The sequence below is a fragment of the Pomacea canaliculata genome, linkage group LG8 (genome assembly GCF_003073045.1).
Source record: "Pomacea canaliculata isolate SZHN2017 linkage group LG8, ASM307304v1, whole genome shotgun sequence".
NCBI lineage: Eukaryota > Metazoa > Mollusca > Gastropoda > Architaenioglossa > Ampullariidae > Pomacea > Pomacea canaliculata.
This window is the reverse complement of record NC_037597.1, coordinates 26,366,070-26,386,425: the sequence shown is the minus strand read 5'-3', so window position 1 is coordinate 26,386,425 and position 20,356 is coordinate 26,366,070. Positions and strand designations below refer to the sequence as shown.

Here is a 20,356-nt window from a genome sequence, read left to right as displayed (position 1 = left end):
GGTTTCGACTTTTTGTGGTTTTTATTCTTTCATTGGCAAACACGATTTATTTTTGAAGGTTTGGGGTTATGGTTAAATTTCGAGCAAGGTTTTTTCGTTTTTATTTTGGACAAAATGACCAAGCAGACACAACGGTCAACTCCACCTGAAACCCCGGTGTTCTAAGCCTGGATGAAGGAGAAGGGTTTGGCGTGGGGTTAGCAAACCCACCCTGTAAAACAACCATGCTACAGAAACCGCAAATGTTGCGATCCACTAGGGTGTTTAGGAACAAGAAGAAGACAAAACGGTCAAGTTGAAGGCTTGTTAAGCTGGCAGCCACGTTTGGCTGTTCGTGCATGCGATGAACAGGTCAGTGTCCCAGCCAGTGAAACAAAATTCGGCCCGTACTTCTTGTCTAGGAAGGTCTTTTTCTTCAGTTCTGCAGTTTTGCCCATAAAAGGCAATTTCTGTATTGCTGTTTTACAAATTTGATCCAGATATCACGGGTTAAGAAAAAGCTGTACATGAAAGTTTGTTTCCCAGGCCTAAAATGCATGGCCTGTACATTTATTATTTGAATTAGAAATTTTCAATGAAATAAATCAGCAACTTAAGTAAGAACCAGTAAAAACAATTAAAAATTTCAACAAAAGCTTCATCACAGTCAAAATTAACGTTCTTGAACAAATACAAAAATAAGATGCCTTACAAAAGCTTTCAATATTGCAAAATTGTGGTCAAAATAAAAATGTTTCAAAAGTATTGAAACTTTCACTTATCAAATGATGTACACTTGAAAACTGTTTTCACTTGCTGAAAAATCTTTGGTTAATACTCTGAACATTTGATATAATAACTGGTGATTTTGTATAAGGTCACAGATGATATTGCTTCAAGAAGTCATCCCAAATACTGTAAACACAACCAGGTTTCAAACATTTGCAATCGGGAATGAGGACTTGTATAGTGTGCACTGAAGCACAGATTTCAGACCATTTAGAATAAGGGAGGGGGAAAGAGAAGCCTAAATGACACACACAGCTGGTATACTCTACACAGCCATTATGTATTACATCTCTGCCTATCTATGACTTGATTTAATACTAAAAGTTCAAGAAGAGTAATCTCATTGTACACATTAAGTCAATGTAACACTGACAAGCATGCATGCGCTGGTTTTATGATGTTTATTAGATAATTGCTGGAGGAATGACCTTCAAATACAGAATAATGAGCTTAGTAATGTTTATTGTCTACCTGTAGAACATCAAGGAGACTAACATTATGTCAGCACAATAATGGTTTATGAACATAAAATGTTTTAAGTAAATTTTGCAAGCTTATAAAAGGCAGTCTCAGCTGATTAAACATTTTGCGTTCTAAGAAATGGGGACATATCTTGTGTCTCTACCTTTGCTTGAATCATTACCATCCTAGAACTGCATTTGACAGTTGTAAAATATAACGTTAAAATATTTAGTCAACACAAGCACTGCAATGTACTTGATGAATACCAATAATTGACTATGTGTATTTCAGACATGACAATTTCCAAAAAACACAAGTTTCATATGAAAAGAGTATAAAGTATGCAGCTTTTCTATTAAAATAATATCAAACTGAGATCATTAGAAAAAAGTCTGCAAGGCTCACTGTGCCTGAATAAGCTTGCACGGTAGTTGCTTCTCCTAATTTTAATTTTCCCGAGGGAAGAAATTTCAGCACCTGTCACAACAGAACATCTTAAGACGCACCAACAAGACAGTCACCGTCTGTTGAAAATCAGTAAGGCAGAACAAGCCTGGTGAATGTAAAATCAATGGCAGTGTGATGATGCCAAATGGCAGATAGGGAATGCAACATTTGCTCACATCTCCTCTTCTTCAAAATTCAGAGTTTCTTCTGGAAAGTTCCCCACTTCCAAAGAGAGGTTTGACAAACCCACCATATTTAGGAGGGCACTCAAAGTACTTTTTTCCATTGACACTGCAAAACAAAAATGACATGCTTAGAATGTGTTTATGAAAACTGCTTTATTTCTGCTTAGTGAATCTGTATTTGCAAGCTGAAGGAAAGAATAGTACTTAGTGATAAAATTTCACTTTGTATCTAAGAATTCATGTTGACTTGTTGTTATGAAAATTTCATATAACTTTTCAAAGTACCAATGATCTATCGGAAACTGTACCACACACATACATATGTATCTAAAAAAGATGAAACAAATAAATAAAAAGGTGATTTCCGCTTGTTTGTGCACATCTGATCTGAACTTGTCTAGTATATTTTTTTTAAAATATCCATCACTAAGAAATACATAACTGACACTAGCCTCCATCATTTTTTCCATGTGGCTCATCGTACTGCACACCAACCCAAATTCCTGGTTTGAAGTGTGTTGAACCTGTAGATGCATATCAAATATACACAGGGATATGTGTGCGTGTTGTAAAGACTAGGGAGACAAAAAAAAAAAAAGCTTTCCAATCAGGATTGTTTCTAACAGGAATTCCAACTTCATATCAGAAAAATCTAATGATAAAGTCAATTCAAATCAATAATGATGGCAAAACTGGTTTATCTACTGCGTAGCTACTTGTTAAAATGCACTGGCTATGGATGACGAACTGTAACTTAGGTATCAAGAGCTTTGGATCCTTACCCCTTCCATAACCATAGAAAAATGGGAAAGAAAAAAAGCTCAATTCTATATACTTACAGAATATTTCTCATCAGCGGATTGATTTTGTTTACTAGAATAAACCAGGCCTTTATGATAAATAGAAAAATTTACTTTTTCTTATCTAACAAGGGTAAAATTACATTTCGTCGCTTCTCATGGATGTAAAATTCTACCAAATTTAATCTAAAGTGCTTGAATGATTACAACGTCAAAAATAAAGTTGGAGTTAATATCTTAATAACCTTACGGGCAGAATACAAACTCACCTACGTAACGCACAGTTCCTCGTCGGTTGGGTTGACCTGGCACATGAACTTCACATCTGAAACAATGACACATTCAACAACACTCGCTGATTGATTCCATGATGGTGGCTTATACTGTGATTAAAAAAAAGGTATAATTACAAATTTATCACTAAAGCACACTTTTATACAATAATTTAAATTTACAAATGTGCTCCTATCTTAAATCTTTAAATTGCCTTTTTTTTGGCACAGTCAAGGAGATGGGATATTGTAGGGCAGGGTGGTGTGGGGAATATTCAAACATGCAATGATATATTTGATCTTATGCACATTGTTATGTACAGCATCCATTTTATGCTGATTACTGCTTTTTAAAAAAAAAAATAATTACTACTATTTGTATGATATTATAACATTATTTCGTCATCAAACTATAGTTTACAGAATCATTTGAATCTCATCTTAGCTGAGAATTAGAAATAACAGGAGGTTGCTTCTCTTGTGCCTAGTTTTCCTTCAACAATAAATAACTTTATATTAAAATGATTAATCTGAACGCATCAGTTCCTTGCGTTGTGCAATCCATTGCTACGGAGTAAAACAATATTTCAAAATCATGCAACTGGTATTGGATGAGCTTCTGTTAGTTCCTCCCACCACATATTGTTGCAAATGGGATGAAAAGGATATGTTTAAGGGATATGTGTTTGTATATGCGTGTGTACATGCACCTATATTCTTAAGAGCTGAAAGCTAAAATAAAATGCCATGCAAAAGCTATTAATAACTTTTCTGTAAACTTTTGCTCTTAATGAAATTGTGAACTTCCTGGAATTTTTACATGCTTTCCAGTTTAAGCACATGTGTGTCAGGCAAACTCTGTATAAGATGTAGTTTCACAATACAACCAATCAGCAACTGCAATTCTATAGAATTTAAGCCACCAAGTTTTTACAAACCATGACAGTAAATGTGGTTTTCTTTTATTGCCTGTGCTACTAATGGTCTCTGTTGACTTATCTTGTTTGACAAAGTGCTTGTGTTTATTAAGAAAAAGGAGATTACTTTAAGCAGTTAACCCAGTTTTATTCACTGCAATTAGGTAAAGCTTAAAGCTATTAGAAAAATCATCTGCATGACAACTGCAACAATTTCAATAACCTGCCATGGATAGATTGTTCTCTTATGCTTTTTTAACACCAGGCCAGACCACAAGTCTTCACATTGTTCTTCATTCTACATCTTTGTTACTATTTTGTTCTACATCTTTTTAAATTTAAAAAAAAACCCACTATTTTATGATTTTGTTCTGCCTCTTCGTTACTATTTTGTGATCTTGTTCAGCACAATGAGTCCGCTTTTTGCTGAGATATAGTGCTGTATAAATTCCCACTTATTATTATTAGACCAGATGTTTAATATGTTTGGAGCCACACATTCTGATGTTCTGTTACCTGATTTTATTTGTCTTCAACTCACCTCATTTACAAATTAATTTAAAAAAATAAATGGAAGGAGCATATATCAAAATGACAATTAAAGTTTCAAATGTGCAAAAATCAACCATTCTTGCAATTCCAGAAGCAATTAGACACATCCAATAAAATGTACAAAGTATTTTGTACACAGGATTGTACAAATTATATAATCATCAAGTAGTCTAGTGCAGAAAGATTTTGGAACAAAACCACCAAAATCACTATCTGCATAAAAACGGCAACAACCTGCAATTTATTTTACCTTTTGCTTGTAAAGGGATGAAAGTCATTTTGGGAAGGGTTTTGGCATGAGTCACATTGTGTTACCTCCCTTTTCATAATTATTGCACTTTGTTAAAACTATGTACTCCCAAGCTGATGCCTGAGACAAATACACTTTTTCATTCAATCCAGCATTCTACCAGACTGGGTACAAAGAGGAACAATATTTTAATTACAGGCTTTATGAAACTGACCTGCCAGTCTCACTGATGAGGTGAAGAAGCTATGCACAGTCTGAAGGTTAGGAAAGTGTTCGTTATCCTGAAATGTGGAAACAATTTTTCTAAAGAAATAGATTATAATTTGTTCCTCCCTGCTGAGCTGCTGAAGCATGGATAATGGACACAAACAAACCAAAACATAGGCTGTCGTTTTCACGGCACACTGTGTAAAAGACATTATGGGAAGAAAGAAAAAAATTGGCCAGAAACACTTCAGAATGGCTCACAATCCGACAGACCGCGTGCTATTCATACTTTGAAATCATTTCCTTTTTCACATCCCACCTCACTAGAATCTTCTTTGGAGCCATGAAAGAAGCAGTGCCAAACTACAGAACATCAGTCGACTGATCGTAACTCTGTCACCCAATGCAAAGTAATGTCAGAATCATCCGAGAAATCGCTATCGACCGCTTAAAACCTATTGCAGAGGAACTGCTGGCAGAAGAACAGCTTCAGGGCTGGAAGAAGCACGGTAGAAAGACTCTTTATACTATAACCAATTGCCATCTGCCAAAGTTCTGCTGGAACATGAAGAATGACTACTTCTGCAACATCTCTTTTGCATGGCCACCAGAAAAAAATCATTTCACCCTCAAGTCCTCTCAAAAAACTGGTCAACAGCAGTATTAACTAATAAAATGTTCCAAACCTCCCATTGTATTGGGTCATAGTCATGGTCAGCTACTGGTCCTGCCTGCTTAACATGAATAATATGGCTGGCAATGATTCATCATCAGCTGTCTCACTTCATGTCAAGAACATCTAGTAGGACTTCAAGGGGATGTAAGTGTTTAAACTCCCAGAAACCCTCAAGGCTCCTTTCTGGTTCAATACAAGTTTGTGATATTGATACAATCCAACAGAGCTGACCTAATGGTAGTGCATGAACTTCCTTCAGAATGCATCGTCTGAACCATCCTTGAGACTTTTGCACTCTGACAACCAGAATCCTACCAGCAATGGGCAGGAATGGTGGGCAAATTTGGCCTTGGCGAAACCAACGACAGGGGCAAAAGACTCCTAGAAATTGCGCAGTCAGAGACTCACCTTAGCCAACATGTCCCCACAAGAAATCAAGGACGCCCATATGGCACTCACCAGATGGATTGGTCCATAAACAAATCAACTATATCCTGCTGATGATAATGATGATGAGGAGTTTTGTAGCCTACCGCATCACAAAGATGCGCTCAATGCCGTGATCCCAGCCACCAAACTGCAGGTCAAATGAAAACTTCAAAAAAGTTTAAACAAGTGAGTCTTAAGATTTTTCTTGAACAATACTATCAGACTCACGAGTTCCACAAAGCGGGGCTACAGACTTCTTGTTAGTTTCGACTGAACAAAACTGCTGATATCGTGACCACAAACTCGCTGCCACTTCAAATCTCAACAAGTACACAGTGCTGACAAAGGTAACAACCATCACCTTGTTCTAACAAACCTAAAGCTGAAAGCAAAGCGACTCTCAAAAACCCCCCAAATTTGCTTTGATCTAGAGAAGCTGCAAGATTCAAGCATTTCTCATACTAAATGAACTGCATCACGACATCAATATGTGAACTTATAAACAATCATTCTAAAAACAGCATGAACACTGGAGGGACAAACACCCTGCCAAAACCTCTAAATTAACCCCACTCAGATTCATTGTTAAGCTAGTAGTTCCAAGCCATTTGTTGCTATTTATTTTGCATCAGTCATAAATGATCCGCACCATTTGACACAGAAAAAAAAGTATTATTTTTTTTATGTAGTGAGGTTCAAAATGCAATAACAAAAATGTACAGTGTGTTGGAAAATGACATTTTTTAAAATGAAAATATGTCACAATCACGACAGCTCTCAATTTGGAGTAACTAATTAAAAAACATAAAAAATTGCATATATCTGCATACAAAGTGATGAAGAGATGAGGGCATGAGTATGCAATGCTGTTAATACGCTAACATATGCAAATATGGACACATGTTATTCACCTGTCTCCAATTTTCATTGATTTTGCTTTCTCTCTTTCCTCTTCTTCCTTTTTCTGTTTTTCTTCTTCCTTCTTTTTTTGTTCCTCTTCATTAAATCTCCCAAGCCTATTCCGCTCTTTAAATGCTCTGATGCTATCTGAAACCAAGGTTCACAATAATGTGAGCAAAATATTCTCTCTCACTCACCTACATATGCGGCATAAAAATTCTATTTTGGTACATATTTGGTACAGAACCTGCTCTTTTTGCGTAGTCCTCTTCTGAAATCTCAAATTTTTCAACCTTGGAAATATCTTCAAACTCGCCAGCATGCAAATGCTTATCTTCAACCTGAAATAAAAGTCAGAGAAACGATAAAAGAATGATGATACTAATAAAAGGCCAAAAAAAATACAGTGATAGGCAAATACACTCTAATGATCAATATGAAAATTTCTTGGCTACATTATTCTTTTTAAGATGACTCTAACCAGTCATTTTTTTTCAAACAAAACAAATTCCATTAACATCTCTTCTCAGTTCTACATATACGAAATGCATATAAGAAAACTTTATTAATCTTTTTTTAGCTTAAAACAGCATTTGACAGAAAGACAGTGATGGTATCTTTGGAATAAAATTTAGAAAACTAAATTCTGGCTAAACTAACAACAAATATAGCCCATCTTACCCAAGGATTCTAAATCAATTAATCAACTGGCTCTTAGTCCTGGCAGTAAATCAAAATATACTGCACACAACAACAACAATAATTAGTTAAAGTTCACTACCCATGTTGAAGGAAGTTCAATGTGCTGTACATAAAAGACTACACATGACCTGACAGTCAACCACACAAGAAAAACAAGCATCACCAAACAAAGAACAATCTATAGCAAGCCCTGAACTAAGTGCATGGATAAAGATAGAGCTGAGGAGTGAACAGATACATTGTGAACAGTTAACAGATGGTAAAAATACATTAAGAACAGAAAAGAAAATTACAATTCAAACTTTCTAATAGGACAGAATTTAACTGTGATTACAAAAGAAAATATTTCAATTTTCATACATGAATTCTCATTCCACTGTCAATAGGGTATGATCCAAGCAGGGCATCGTTGTTGTCCAGTATACAGACTAACTTGTTGTCTTTGTCAAACACTGTGAGATTCATTGTTGCTGCTGAAGCACCAGTCACCAGTTCCAACTTCATCTGAGTTAACAATAACATGTACACACACATGAAATCACCCTCTACTCATGCACCACAGTATTATATATTTGTCCATGCACACCCTACAAATTAAGTGTAAGCACACAAGTTCATATACTGTTTATTCATTGATCAATCTGATCCCCACTACAAAGATGAAATCAATGTCTGCAAAAAAGACAGTCAACCACTATCTAAAGAGAACATTTCTGCCAATGACAGAAGTTGCTTAGTCATGTCAATTAATGTCAACAAAATCATGCATGGTTTAAGCATGGTACATAAGCATGAAAAAACTATGTTTTTTGATGTGAATTTCTCATATGATTTACAAAGTTTAGCTGCCATTTCACCAAACAAAAAACAATGCTGTTTGAAGCACGTAAAGGGAGAATACAGTTGATTACAGATGTCATTCTTGGGTGCGTTGTTATCTCTCTTACTCACTGTGTGAATATATAACAATCTTTTTTTGTTCATTGTGTAAGTGTAATTTAATGATGCTGATGCTGACCAATGGCGATGACTAAAAAGTTCGAATGGATGGTCGAATCAAGGTTCAAACTGTAGCATAGGGTAGACTGGTAGAGGGTGGGCTTTGCAGCCTGGCAAAATTACTTAAAGAAATAAGAACACGCAGTAGCAAATATTGGGTCTCTCTATAAAAATGAATGAAATAGGATTAGGAAAATTTGGAAATTTACAGAGAACTGAAGGAAGCAGATGAGAGATGGAGTTCACTGAGGTGCGTAATTGCTGCAAACCTGAGTTGCCAGTTTTCTACTCTACAACAAAGATGTTCGCAAATGGGCTCGTGCGTTTTCAAATCGTAGTCAAATCAACGGTCCCTTGTCTGACCCCCTATTGCTTTATATTGAAATGGTTGTAATTCAACATTTTGTACACTATTATATAAAAATTATTCTAAAATGTAAACTAAATAATAATTCGACTTGGTGGGAAGAGAGAAAAAGAGAAGAGAGAAATGACGAACCTTGAAAGCGGCGATCGTCAAATCTTTCGAAAAGCGCTTTTCGCTTGCGAAGGCATTGACGTTACTCGTGATCGTCACATTAAGAAAACTTTCAGTGACAACTCTAATGCTTGAAGACATGGTTATCCTGTTTTGTAATGTGGTTTATAAAAACAAAAGTTGATCTGCTTTCGTTTCTAGTTTATAACGCCTCGACTAATGATTACGAGGCAACCATGTCCCAAACGGAAGTCACATTTAATGTCACGTGATTTATTAGCCTAGTTTGTATTTTACGCTGCGGTTTCCGTCGTCACTAAATAATATGTGAAAAAGAAAAAGGTGATAGTCTTTATTCGTCTCTTATTTTTCAGTAGCCTGCCAAATTATGTTAGCATAACAGCCTAAGTAGTAAACTGAACGTGACGTCACTCGCGAGACGAGCTCCTAGTAGCATGGCGGCCACAGAGAGACAGTGGTCTATCAGGGAAGACGGATGTTTAATCATTAACAAAAACTTACAAGGTGTTACCTATCATTCGTCTCTTAACGCCATTATTCTTTCATCGAAGGACCAGACTATCACAGTTCTGGATGCGACTTCTGGAATAGTCTTACAGAAATCTGACCTTTCTGGTAAGAACAGTACATTTTACATTGCTGATATTCTGATTGTCAACTGAAACTATAAATTGTTTTAAATTTTATTCGGCAAAGGGTCTTTTCTGCTGGGTAATATAGATTGTGAAATACATATGTAATATTATAACTATTGCTTACTCATTCATTTTGGATGCTTAGATTTTGGCTGTGTTATGAATTGTGTACGTATTCATAACGATAGTGTTATTACTGCTGGCACTTAGCATTCAGTATTACGTGCTAATGTTATATCACTGTTATTAACACATTTTGTTGCTGTTGCTAACATTACTATAGTTTCTCTTATCTGTTAAGATGTCACGCTGCCTATTTCACTACTTACGACGTATGCCTTGTTACCTAATTCAGAATCAAGTGATGGAAGTAATTATTAATCATACATAAAGCAGAAGTCGACTTATGTGAATTGTTTTGATGTGAGTGCGAGGCAGTAGCATAGCCATAGCCTAGGTATCTAATCTCTTGAGCTATAAACAATTTCTTTGTGATGTGTTATGTTTGTGGGTGTCTGAATTACACTGTGATACCACAACAAAATCATGTTCTACTTTTGGAATGTGGAATTAAATCTGTGAGGTCCATAAGGCTATACAGTCTAAACTTACTAGTCAAAACAGATTATATTCCTGTATATAACTATCATTTAGACATTAGATGAAACAAAAATTAAGGTGATAGTTTGCTTGAGATATATTCAAATTGTGAAAATTACTTTAAAAAAATAACAAATGGTTATAATCAGAAAAATTGCTTTAAAGCAAATTCACTCATTTATATCAAGAAATAAAAAATCCTTATATTTAACTTATAGTAAATGATTTTAAATTTATAGAATGTATCTTACCATGTTCTTTTAAATAGAACTAAATAAGCAAATAAGTTGTTTTTTTAAAAGCTGGAATAAAGCTCTCAGATGCCTTTTTGTGTGGATGAGTGGCAGACAGTCCACTTGTCAGTGTTAAATAGTGTCACCCCACTTACCACTGAACAGTAGTAATTGATAAAGAGGCAGTATCTAATGGCCATTATTGTACATGTACATTTATTTTGTAAATTTATTGTCATGTTTAGGCTTTTTTTCTTTTGGTTTATTAATTTGTTATTGAAAACTAATTTGGGTTTTTTTCTAGGAAAAAAGTGCGAGACATTGCGTTGCATATATCTGCCAGAAAAAGATAAGTGCATATTCAGTGATACCCATTCTGTATCAGTACGTCGGGATATACGTGGAATTCTTTTGCTGGACACTGCTTTACAGATTCCTGTGAAACGACCTGACGAAGTCATCAGATTGGAAATACCTCTGGCTGAGGTACCTGAAGTGTGATTGTGTCGATATAGACTTTTATCAATGGATGCTTGTCTCTTCCATAATTTCTCTGTCTCTCTCTCACTCACACACTCTTATACAAATATGGGATTGTTTCATCTGGGGTTGGTTTGGGGTGCTGTTGATATACCGACATATTGCTTTGTCTTTGAAAGAGATCTGTCAAGAGATGTTTTCCCCTCAAAATTATTTACCTTAAATTTTGTCCATGCTAACAGGTGTTTTTTTTTTAATTTAAATTTCATGACTCATTATTACCCATACTAATTTTGAGTTTAATTTTTTTATATGTAATCAACAATGTATGGTTCTGTGGATAATATTTGATATTATACAGCTGTGTCATCAGTGATCAACTTATCGTTTGGACCTGGGTCAGTTTGATTTTTGCTGTTGGAACATTGTTGTACATCAGAAAAATCTGCAAAACTGAAGGCAAAAGCTTACTGACACTAATGATTATAATTATAAAATTTCAAAATTCAAAGTACTATTTTTTTTCTTGCTAAAGGCAGTACAGCTATTTGATGCTTTAGTCAACGTTGAACTTGCTGGCATTGAACATGTGGAAGACGTTGTCAAGGAGCTTGATCGTAGCATTGAACTTGCCCGGAAAGCAACAGAGGGAAGTCACAAAACAGCAAAGGTAACATTAAAATTCATTTTCCAGTTTATTAGCTTCCCATGATGTCAAGGAGCATGTAGCCGAGTGGTTAGAGTGCTGACTGAACTATAGTCCAAACTGAGAGACGCACCAGTTCAATGCCCATGTAGTGCAGGTCTCTAACACCTCACTCTGTAACAACCTGAAAAAAGGTCATTGGGCAACATTGTCAAGATGTACAGAATTATAACTTAAAGAGGAGAATTTTGTGACATGGCAATGCATGGCTTTATGCATTAGATTAAGTGGTTCTAAAAATTTCAACTACTTGATTATTGGTAAGATGACTGTATGAAAGATTGGCTGTTAAAAAAAAAATATTGTTGTACCAGTCTATGCTTTTAAGATTAGAAACAGAGGTATAGGTTTAGTGGCAAACTTATGAATTGTTAAACTTCAATAGATCTGTGCTGTTATAAAGTTCTGAAACTTTGAAAATTCAGTGCTTGCTTTTTCAGTGGGCAACTGTATGCATCCAGCTTCAGCATGGTGCACTGAAGTCAGTGTGTTCTGCCCTTGTGGCAGAGATAAAACGAACATCTCAGCAGGGGCAGGGACTGCCAGTGGCAGCTGCCATTTCTGACCGTCTGTCTCATCTTCTGCCAGCATTGAATGACAATGGTGCAGGCCCTGTGGACCGGTCACTGATGTATAGTGAAGCAGCACGCAGACACACCTTCTCCAAATGGCCCCACATGGGATACAAGTATGTCTGCACAATGGGATTGGCTTGCTAACTAATAGTTCAGTTCTGTGTGGTGTGCGTGCACGCACGCATAAGCATATTCACATTTGTACACATCTGCACACATTAAGAAATTTATTAAAAGCAGCTTAAACGTCCTCAGATTTGTGTTAAATATCTCCTTGATTGTTGTAGATGGGCATTACCAGAGCCAATGGCTCAGGCGGGATTCTATCACCAACCCAACTCACCCGGAGATGACCGTGCTATGTGCTTCACTTGCAATGTGTGTTTGGTGTGTTGGGAGCCTACTGATGAACCATGGTGCGCCATTTTCAATGAACGTCTCTTTCTTTTACTAGTTTTTAGTGAATAAGATGTCTCTGGTAGATCACTGAATTATTGAGTGATTTATAGACTTCAGTTTTTAAAATATTTTCTGATTGTTGTATAAACAGTTTTTTAAATGTTACATGTTTGTATCTGTAATGATTTAATGGGGAAAATAAATTGTTTCATGAGGGTTTTTTTTTTTAAGTCACGAGAAACCTTTATTATCTTTCCAATTAAATTTTCAAAGTGTAAGAAGAAATGAAGGAAAAGACAAAGCACAGAAAAGTTTTTAAAAGTTCTTTTGCCAATCTATTCAGGTCTGAACATGAACGTCATTCTCCTCAGTGTCCTTACATCAAGGGAGACTTCACACAGAATGTTCCTTTAGCAGGTACATATTTTTCCTGAGCCCTGATGCTGTTGTGTTCATCTTTATATCAAGTGTAACTGCAAACATGAAATCATTGTCCTCTTGGGAGGATGTATCTACTGATTTGGGTGTCATATAAATTTGCCTTATTACTTAAATTGTATCTTGCTTTATTACAAAATGTGATCACTGTCTTATGATTGTGATAAAGGGTTGTGAAAGAAGTGATTGCTTACCTTAATGTTCTATTTCTACATTTTTTTCAGTAACATATGCAACACAGCCAGCCCAGTTGCATGGGGAGGGACAAAAGGTAGACAGGTTTAAATGACATACATACTTAGTTCATTTCTTTGTTTTGTTCCTTCTTGCATGCATGTATAAATTCTGATGTGGATAAGCTGCTTTTCTTTCAAAAAGAACTTGTTAGCTTTCAATTCATTTATTTAAAATAAAGTTTTACAAAATTGTTAAAGCCGTTTGCTGTCAATATTTTAATTAGTCAGACATGGTTTTATTTCATGCAGATGTCCCTATTTTTGGTTTTTTAATATTGTTTTTAAGAAGGCTATGATCTAAGTTTTTAAATATAATAAATGGCTGATAGTCCTCTCTTTCTTCCATTTTGTGTGTGAACTGACAGATTGCTTGCATAAGCTCCACATGCAATGAAGATTTTATAGCAACATCAACACGAGATGGAAGCATAGTAGTGTGGAACATCAGTCACATGCTGCAGGTATGTTGCATCTAGAAGTGCATCCTACTTTTGTAATATCAAACAGTATGAACCATAGAAAGGTGATCTTATTTTAGTTTAGTCCTTGTTTTTCCTTGAGGAACATGGGGCTATTACATGGACTTGGTTTTGGGCAGCCCCCTTCAGTTGCACCCATGTGGTTCTGGCATCCTTTGCCACACTTTCTACTGTTCTTTTCCAAGTCTGGTTTGGTCTCTTAACTCTCCTCTTCCCTTAAAGATTCCAGTCAAGTGCCTGGTTTGCACAGGGTGTGTTCTATCCTATCCAACCCCATTTGTGCTTTTTGATGCCTAGGCTAGTGGCATTCTGGTTGGTTCTTTTCCACAGGCTGCTGTTGGAGATCTTTTCAGGTCATCTTATTCCCAGATTATGGCGTAGGCATCGGTTAGTAAAGGTCTGGAACTTGTTGTTGATGGTGTTTGTCACTCTCCAGGTTTCAGAACTATACAGCAGGACTGCCTTCACATTGGTGTTGAAGATGTGGGTCTTACTGCGGAAGGATAATGCTTGGTGATCTTAGATCCCAAAATTTGAAGAGTCACATTTGTATTGTTTTGGTAGTTTGGTATGAAACTCACCAACTAGGTGCGATCAAAATTTAATTTTATTTGAAGTACAGAGTTTCATCTTTAATGATGCATTTTTGTGATGATTACTTTTTGTAAGTAATTTTCTGTTTTTAAATTTAGAAAGAGTGTGTGTTCAACCTTGACCTATCGGATGCAACAGTGGCCTTGAAAACGGGACTTCAGATTGAGAGAGTAGGATGGACAGCTGATGTAGACACTAGGGGTCAGGGAAGCAAAGTTGAAAGGTAAGATTTTGAATTTTTTAATGTGTGAGAGGAGATGTATTGAAATTTTAGAAAAGACAAGACAAGGTAGGAACATTTTTCAGGCAGTTATTTCTATAGACTCCTGGAGATTAATTAAAGTTGGTACCTTTGAGTTTGAAGTAGAATGCATACTTGAACCTAAAATATTCTTTTTAATATTCCTTGAATTTTCATATGAAACTCATAAGGTTGATGTCATTATCTGCAAATGATTTACTGTCGTTGAAGTAAACAAACCTACCAGAGTTGTAAGAATGGAGAACTAAGATTGTGACATTTTTTAGCTATGTGCTAAGTGCTAAAAAATTTTTAAAATTCTATGTTAAATGTGAAAATAAAATAACATGTTATCTGTACGACATTTCATATTTAGTGTCCTTTTTTGGTGTGTTTGGACAGTGAAGTGACAGAAACACAGAAAAGAAGTCTTGAATCCACAGAAAAGGAAGACGAATGTATACAAGAGATCAACTTGCATAAAAATGCAGATGGTAAGTGTCTACATTGTTAAGACAGGTAAAGATGTACCCTTTTGCTTTTGCTTTTTTGCTTTGTTTTGGTTAATACTTTCATATTTTACCCTAGCTAGATTTTTTTCCATTCTTTTATCAATATCGGACTCAAATCTTCAGGGGTCTGAGCAAAAGAGAAGTTCCTCCTTCCCCATATAACATGCATTTTCTTATTACTTTATTTGGATTTAACTTTGCAGATTACATTGAAGGGAAAAATCGACCCTCAGATGACTTGGTAGTGTCCTCGTTATGCATAATTGACTGGTCCAGTTGCAAGAATAGTGAGCATCTTGCTTCCTTGGCTTGCCCACCAGTAAAAGGGGCTTGTGCAGTGGAAACAGTGGAGCCCTCTCTGGTGTGTGGAGCATCTCTGCTCAGGACCAAAGTTACGTATAAGAATGATTCTGAGTGCTGGCCTTCCTCCCAACTAGGATCTTCTCTGGATGGTCATCAAGAAGTTGTGCAGTTAATGAACCAGGTGAATCAAGGGATCTGGAATGGAGACTTACACATCATCCCGGAGCCTGCATCAGGAAGTGCAGGAGAAGACTTTGTGTGGCCAGAATCAGTTTTTGTCCCTCACCTACTAGTGGTCAGTTTTCGAGCAGAGTCTTCCAGTGGGGTTCATGTACATGCCAAAAGCAAAGAACCTGGAACTGATGGCCACAGTGTGAGCGGAGGTGGTATTGTTGGAGACACTGGCAGTGGTAGCAAGCCAACAAGTACTCTGGGTGAGGGTAGCAAAGTGGTTCCTGTGAGCACCCTAATACCTGTGAAAGAGAGCCCATGGTCCATCTTGCTTGAGAATGATCCGTGGCTTGACCCAGATGTCCAGATTGTTGGATTTACCCCAGGTCACAGCCAACCTTCCCAGCTAAAAGATGGTCCATTATCTGGAATTTCCAAACCTGTTCCGATTCTGCAGAATGGCCCCAGTGATCTCTCAGGACCCTTTCACACATTTTCAGCATTTGGATCAGAAGGTTCTAGTCCACTGTCACCTGGCATGCACATGCATCCAGACATTCTGTCGGATGTGTGGCACAAAGAAAGTGATAGTGAAGAAAAGAATGGAGATGTGCTGCGGTGTCCAGGTTCAGTGTTGCAGTGTGTTCCACTGCCTGAAGAGTTTTGCAGTGAGATGCTTGAAATTAAAACGATTCAGCCAACTGTGGATAGGCACTATGTTATTGTGGTTGTAGCCCCCAAAGATTGAGTATATCTGTTGTAATGAAACTCCTTGTGTTGATCTTGGATGTTCTTCAGAGGATTCAGGGCAGGTACAAGGTACGGACACTGGTAGTTTATTTCACAGACAGGACAGTTCCAAAGCATCAGCACCTATTAACATTTCAGGAGGGAGTCAGGCAGCATCAGAGGTCAGTGCTAGTAGTCAGAGAAACACTAGCAGGAACTTGGTGCTGGGTGGTGTGATGGTGTACAAGGTCAAAACGGTTAATGGTTACACAGTACTTGAAGACAATCCATGTATGGTGCATAAAATTTGGCAGCCAGAAAATGTGGTGCATGAAATATTTGTTCTTCCACCAGAAGTGGCGGAGCAGATTGATGAGGAAGAAACCATTGCTCATCTGGGCATGACATCTGGTCACCGTGACTTTCAAGGTGGCAGCACCAATGGCTTGGGTGCCATGGGGCAGGTGGCAATAATCACGCAAGAAGGCGCTTTGAAGATTCTTAATCTTGCGGATGCCCGTATTATTGCTGACCTCTGTCCAGATGACGGAGAGAAATTTATCTCAGCAGCCTATTGTACAGGTAAGATTTTCTTCTTTCTTTTTATAAATTGAGAAGCATATGAGAAGATGCTTTTGCAAGAAGCATAGCAAGATGAAAAGTATGAAGGAATACAGTCAAATCTCGCTACCGGGACCGAGCAAAAGTGGCATAGTAGCGAGAGGGGCATAATAACGAGGGTTTGTAAAAATGGCTTTATTTGCTCAAGTTACCCGTCAGTCCAAAGCTCTCAAGAATCGTCGGCTGGCGCTAGCTGTCTCCTCTCATTCTCCCCCTCTCCTCTTCATCCTCCACCCCTCCCAACCGAATCCGTGCACCTGCATCCTGTCGCTAGTCAACCCGCTCCCGCTCTCCCTCTGTCACAGGGCTGTCACCCGGCCAGCGACCACCCCCCATCGCCAGCCTCCACCCTCCCTGTGTGTGTGTGTATGCTATGTTCCATCACATCTAACTGCGATGTCCCACACACCATATAATAATCGAGCACTGCACGGAATTTCACAACTTGTGGCTTTTAACAATCACACTATAGTGGCATAGTAGTGAGAGTAGGTGGTGGCATAGTAAATTTATTTTGTATTGAATTTTGTCGGGACCGAGCAAAAGTGGTATAATATCGAGAGTGGCATAGTAGCGAGGTGGCATAGTAGTGAGATTTGACTGTATCTAAATTTACAAACAATTCTCATAACATTTACTAAAACTAGTTAATGTGTGAACTCCACTCTTAAGAGGATGACTCTATCCTGTCATCTTTAAATAGGTATATAAGGAAGAAGGTAGAGTCCGGTGCCAGTCTTTTCTTGACCACTGTGGTCTTTAGATTAGTACCGACATGACAGTCCTGGACTATTTGTGCTGAGTAACTCATCCTATTTTCCATCCATTTTTTTTTTTTTATTTATTCTTGTGGCTATTGCTAAAGAACATCTGCAAATGGTTGGGCTGTATTGCTAGAAGCAGTAGAAGAGGATCTTGATCTTTATTATTGATCTTTCACTAATTATCCATAATAAAAACGGTGAAAGGCTCCTACCAGTCCATCTTGAAAGTGATGCCATGTGTTAGTCAAGTAATTGATTTCTGTTTTCAGAAATCTTAAATTTAGCGCAGTCTGGAGAACTTACTGTTCAGTGTTTTGGCCAACCTTTAATGCTGGCATCACATAGCTCTTTAAAAAGTAGCTTTTATTCGTTCCCTGCCAACTTCATGTACTCGCTTAGTAAAGGTTTCAGAGCAAACTGTGTTGCAGTTTCATTTCTTTCACCATTAAATTTACATTAACTATATGGTATTAAGATCCTGTTTGTAGGTTTTACATTACTTAGACGAACTTCATCTGTAACAGACCATTTGCATTGAAAACTAGATCTGTAAGCTGTGAATGAGTAGTTTTATATATAATCAGTTTGATTTAGCCATCCGTTTTATCAATTTCTTCACCTTGAAAAATAGAGGTTGCTCTAAGTTAATCATTGAAACATATCCTTCAAGGATTTAAGTCATTTTCACCCATGATGAGTTAGATGTTTTGTTTCTCAATGCTTGCAGGAATTGAGCATCTGTGTGTGTGCACATCAAGTGGAAAGCTGAAATTTTACCAGGTTAGCCAGCAACAGACAGCTGAGTCTGGTGTGATGCACGTGCAGGAAGATAAGACTCCACGGGTGTTACCCTCAGCCATGGATGGTGTGGATGGTAAAAAGGTGACTGTAGAGGAAGATGGCTTTGATGTCAGCCCAGGGAAACCTTCACAAGGTGTGTGATATGACTGCTAGGGCCAGTTTGTAAACTTGCTCTGCTGGTTAAATTAGTAAAAATCATTTCCTATTTGATTTTTACTTGTACTCAGACTTTTGATAGTATCCACAACACTCGGCTTTTGATTTTAAAAAAAAATTATAATTGATAGTTTTGAAAACTGTCCTAGGTTGGGTTGAATGATCCTCCATATCTCTCTTTCAACGATGCACATGTAGTCCATTAATTCTGCATATTTAGCACACCTTTTGTTAGTACACATAAAGTCTACAGTTATTTTGGAACTGTTTTAGCATAGAAAAGCAGCACATATTAAAAATAAACCAAACAATTCTTAAGAAACAAAATACTAAGTGCATACCTGGATTTGCTTCAGGGCTACATCTTTATACATTTTATTTTCTGCATTTTTCATAGAAGATTAAATTATAAAATAATTAACGTCTACAGGAAGCTGTTGTTTGGCTGATGGCCCTTTGGTACCAGAGAATCTTCTGGCACTTCATAGCCTGACGCAGTTTGAAAATCTGATGCCACGTTTCACAGCAACTGTTCCACCATGTTGGTCTGAGATTCAGCAAGAGCAACAGCAGCGTCGCCATCCTCAGCATCTTCAACAACAAGGGGAAGCCACTCAGCATACACGCAGCTGGAAACTTGCTCAGAATGGGTGAGCAATCATTCATAAATGGTTGAGGAAGAGTAAAAGGACGAATTAAATTACTAAATACACTCTTTGGTTGACGGGACTATCGGATGCTACATCATAGCTTTGTGTGAAGAGTGTAGTGTGTTGAAATTGTATTTTTGATAATTATTATTTCTTTTGATTTTCTTGTTTTTCATGATTTTAGTTTTAAGCACTACATATTAGTGGAGAGTGTATACATATATATAAATTGTTACCAGTTTGTTAATCCCAACCCCAACACCCGACCCATATCTTATGATATCGTCAACATGAATTGTAGTTACACCTCTTTTTAAGGATGGATGCCTAATGCATGTTAAGTAAAATGGTATATTGTTAGGTTTTCTTTGTTGATAAAAGTCTGCTGCTAACTGCTGGTATTTTGTGATAGGACAACATGGGATGAGCACCTGTTTGAGATTGTTTTGCCTCGACCTTGTTGCATTGGCCATGTTGATGTCAAATTTACTCTACACCCAATGTGCACTACAGCTCCCAACATTGAGGTTGTACTTTGTGTTTTCTTTCTAACTCTGCTTGTTTCAATCTCTTGCAGACTGGCTCATAAAAACATGGTATTAAAGAAAATATGTATAAATACACATTGAGAAAAGTAGAAATAATGCGGTTACAGTTTGTTTAGCTTCGCATTTTAAATATTTATACATAGAGCCAGAGTAAGATATAGAAGAACCACTACCCTCCCCTCTCAAAAAAAAAAAATCTAAGCATTCATGCTTACTCTCTGTGATAATTTGTATATATGCTTTTAATACCTTTGTCTTCAAAAGGTGACGCTGTTAAAACAAAATATCGGTAATGTGGGACGTCAGATTCATCTTTCATCCCATCCAAAATCCAAAGACAGGCTTCCTAGGCCTTCGGGAAGTTCTACTGAAAAAGATAATATAAATTATGTTCTGGTGAGTGATTATCTGCTATGTTCT

The 20,356-nt window shown here is 37.1% G+C and overlaps 2 protein-coding genes across 2 annotated transcripts in view; one reads left to right on the top strand and one right to left on the bottom strand.

Moving 5' to 3' along the window:
- Positions 1-513: 513 nt before the first annotated feature.
- LOC112570671 (tubulin-folding cofactor B-like) lies at positions 514-9,316 on the bottom strand. Its single transcript, XM_025249228.1, is given in 8 exon segments — positions 514-1,907; positions 1,909-1,972; positions 2,318-2,386; positions 2,932-2,987; positions 6,877-7,012; positions 7,113-7,206; positions 7,928-8,071; positions 9,066-9,316. Coding segments are annotated over 8 exon segments (741 nt in total). The 5' UTR covers positions 9,186-9,316; the 3' UTR covers positions 514-1,849.
- Positions 9,317-9,356: 40 nt separating this feature from the next.
- Positions 9,357-20,356, top strand: part of LOC112571128 (baculoviral IAP repeat-containing protein 6-like) — a 54,415-nt gene continuing 43,415 nt past the window's right edge. The window contains 16 exon segments of the mRNA XM_025249941.1: positions 9,357-9,680; positions 10,838-11,019; positions 11,549-11,683; positions 12,160-12,407; positions 12,582-12,710; positions 13,037-13,110; positions 13,356-13,402; positions 13,733-13,828; positions 14,539-14,663; positions 15,084-15,175; positions 15,397-16,412; positions 16,414-16,978; positions 18,509-18,715; positions 19,169-19,388; positions 19,801-19,915; positions 20,201-20,332. Of these exon segments, the coding sequence (XP_025105726.1) occupies positions 9,500-9,680; positions 10,838-11,019; positions 11,549-11,683; positions 12,160-12,407; positions 12,582-12,710; positions 13,037-13,110; positions 13,356-13,402; positions 13,733-13,828; positions 14,539-14,663; positions 15,084-15,175; positions 15,397-16,412; positions 16,414-16,978; positions 18,509-18,715; positions 19,169-19,388; positions 19,801-19,915; positions 20,201-20,332 (3,564 nt within the window). The 5' untranslated portion in view covers positions 9,357-9,499.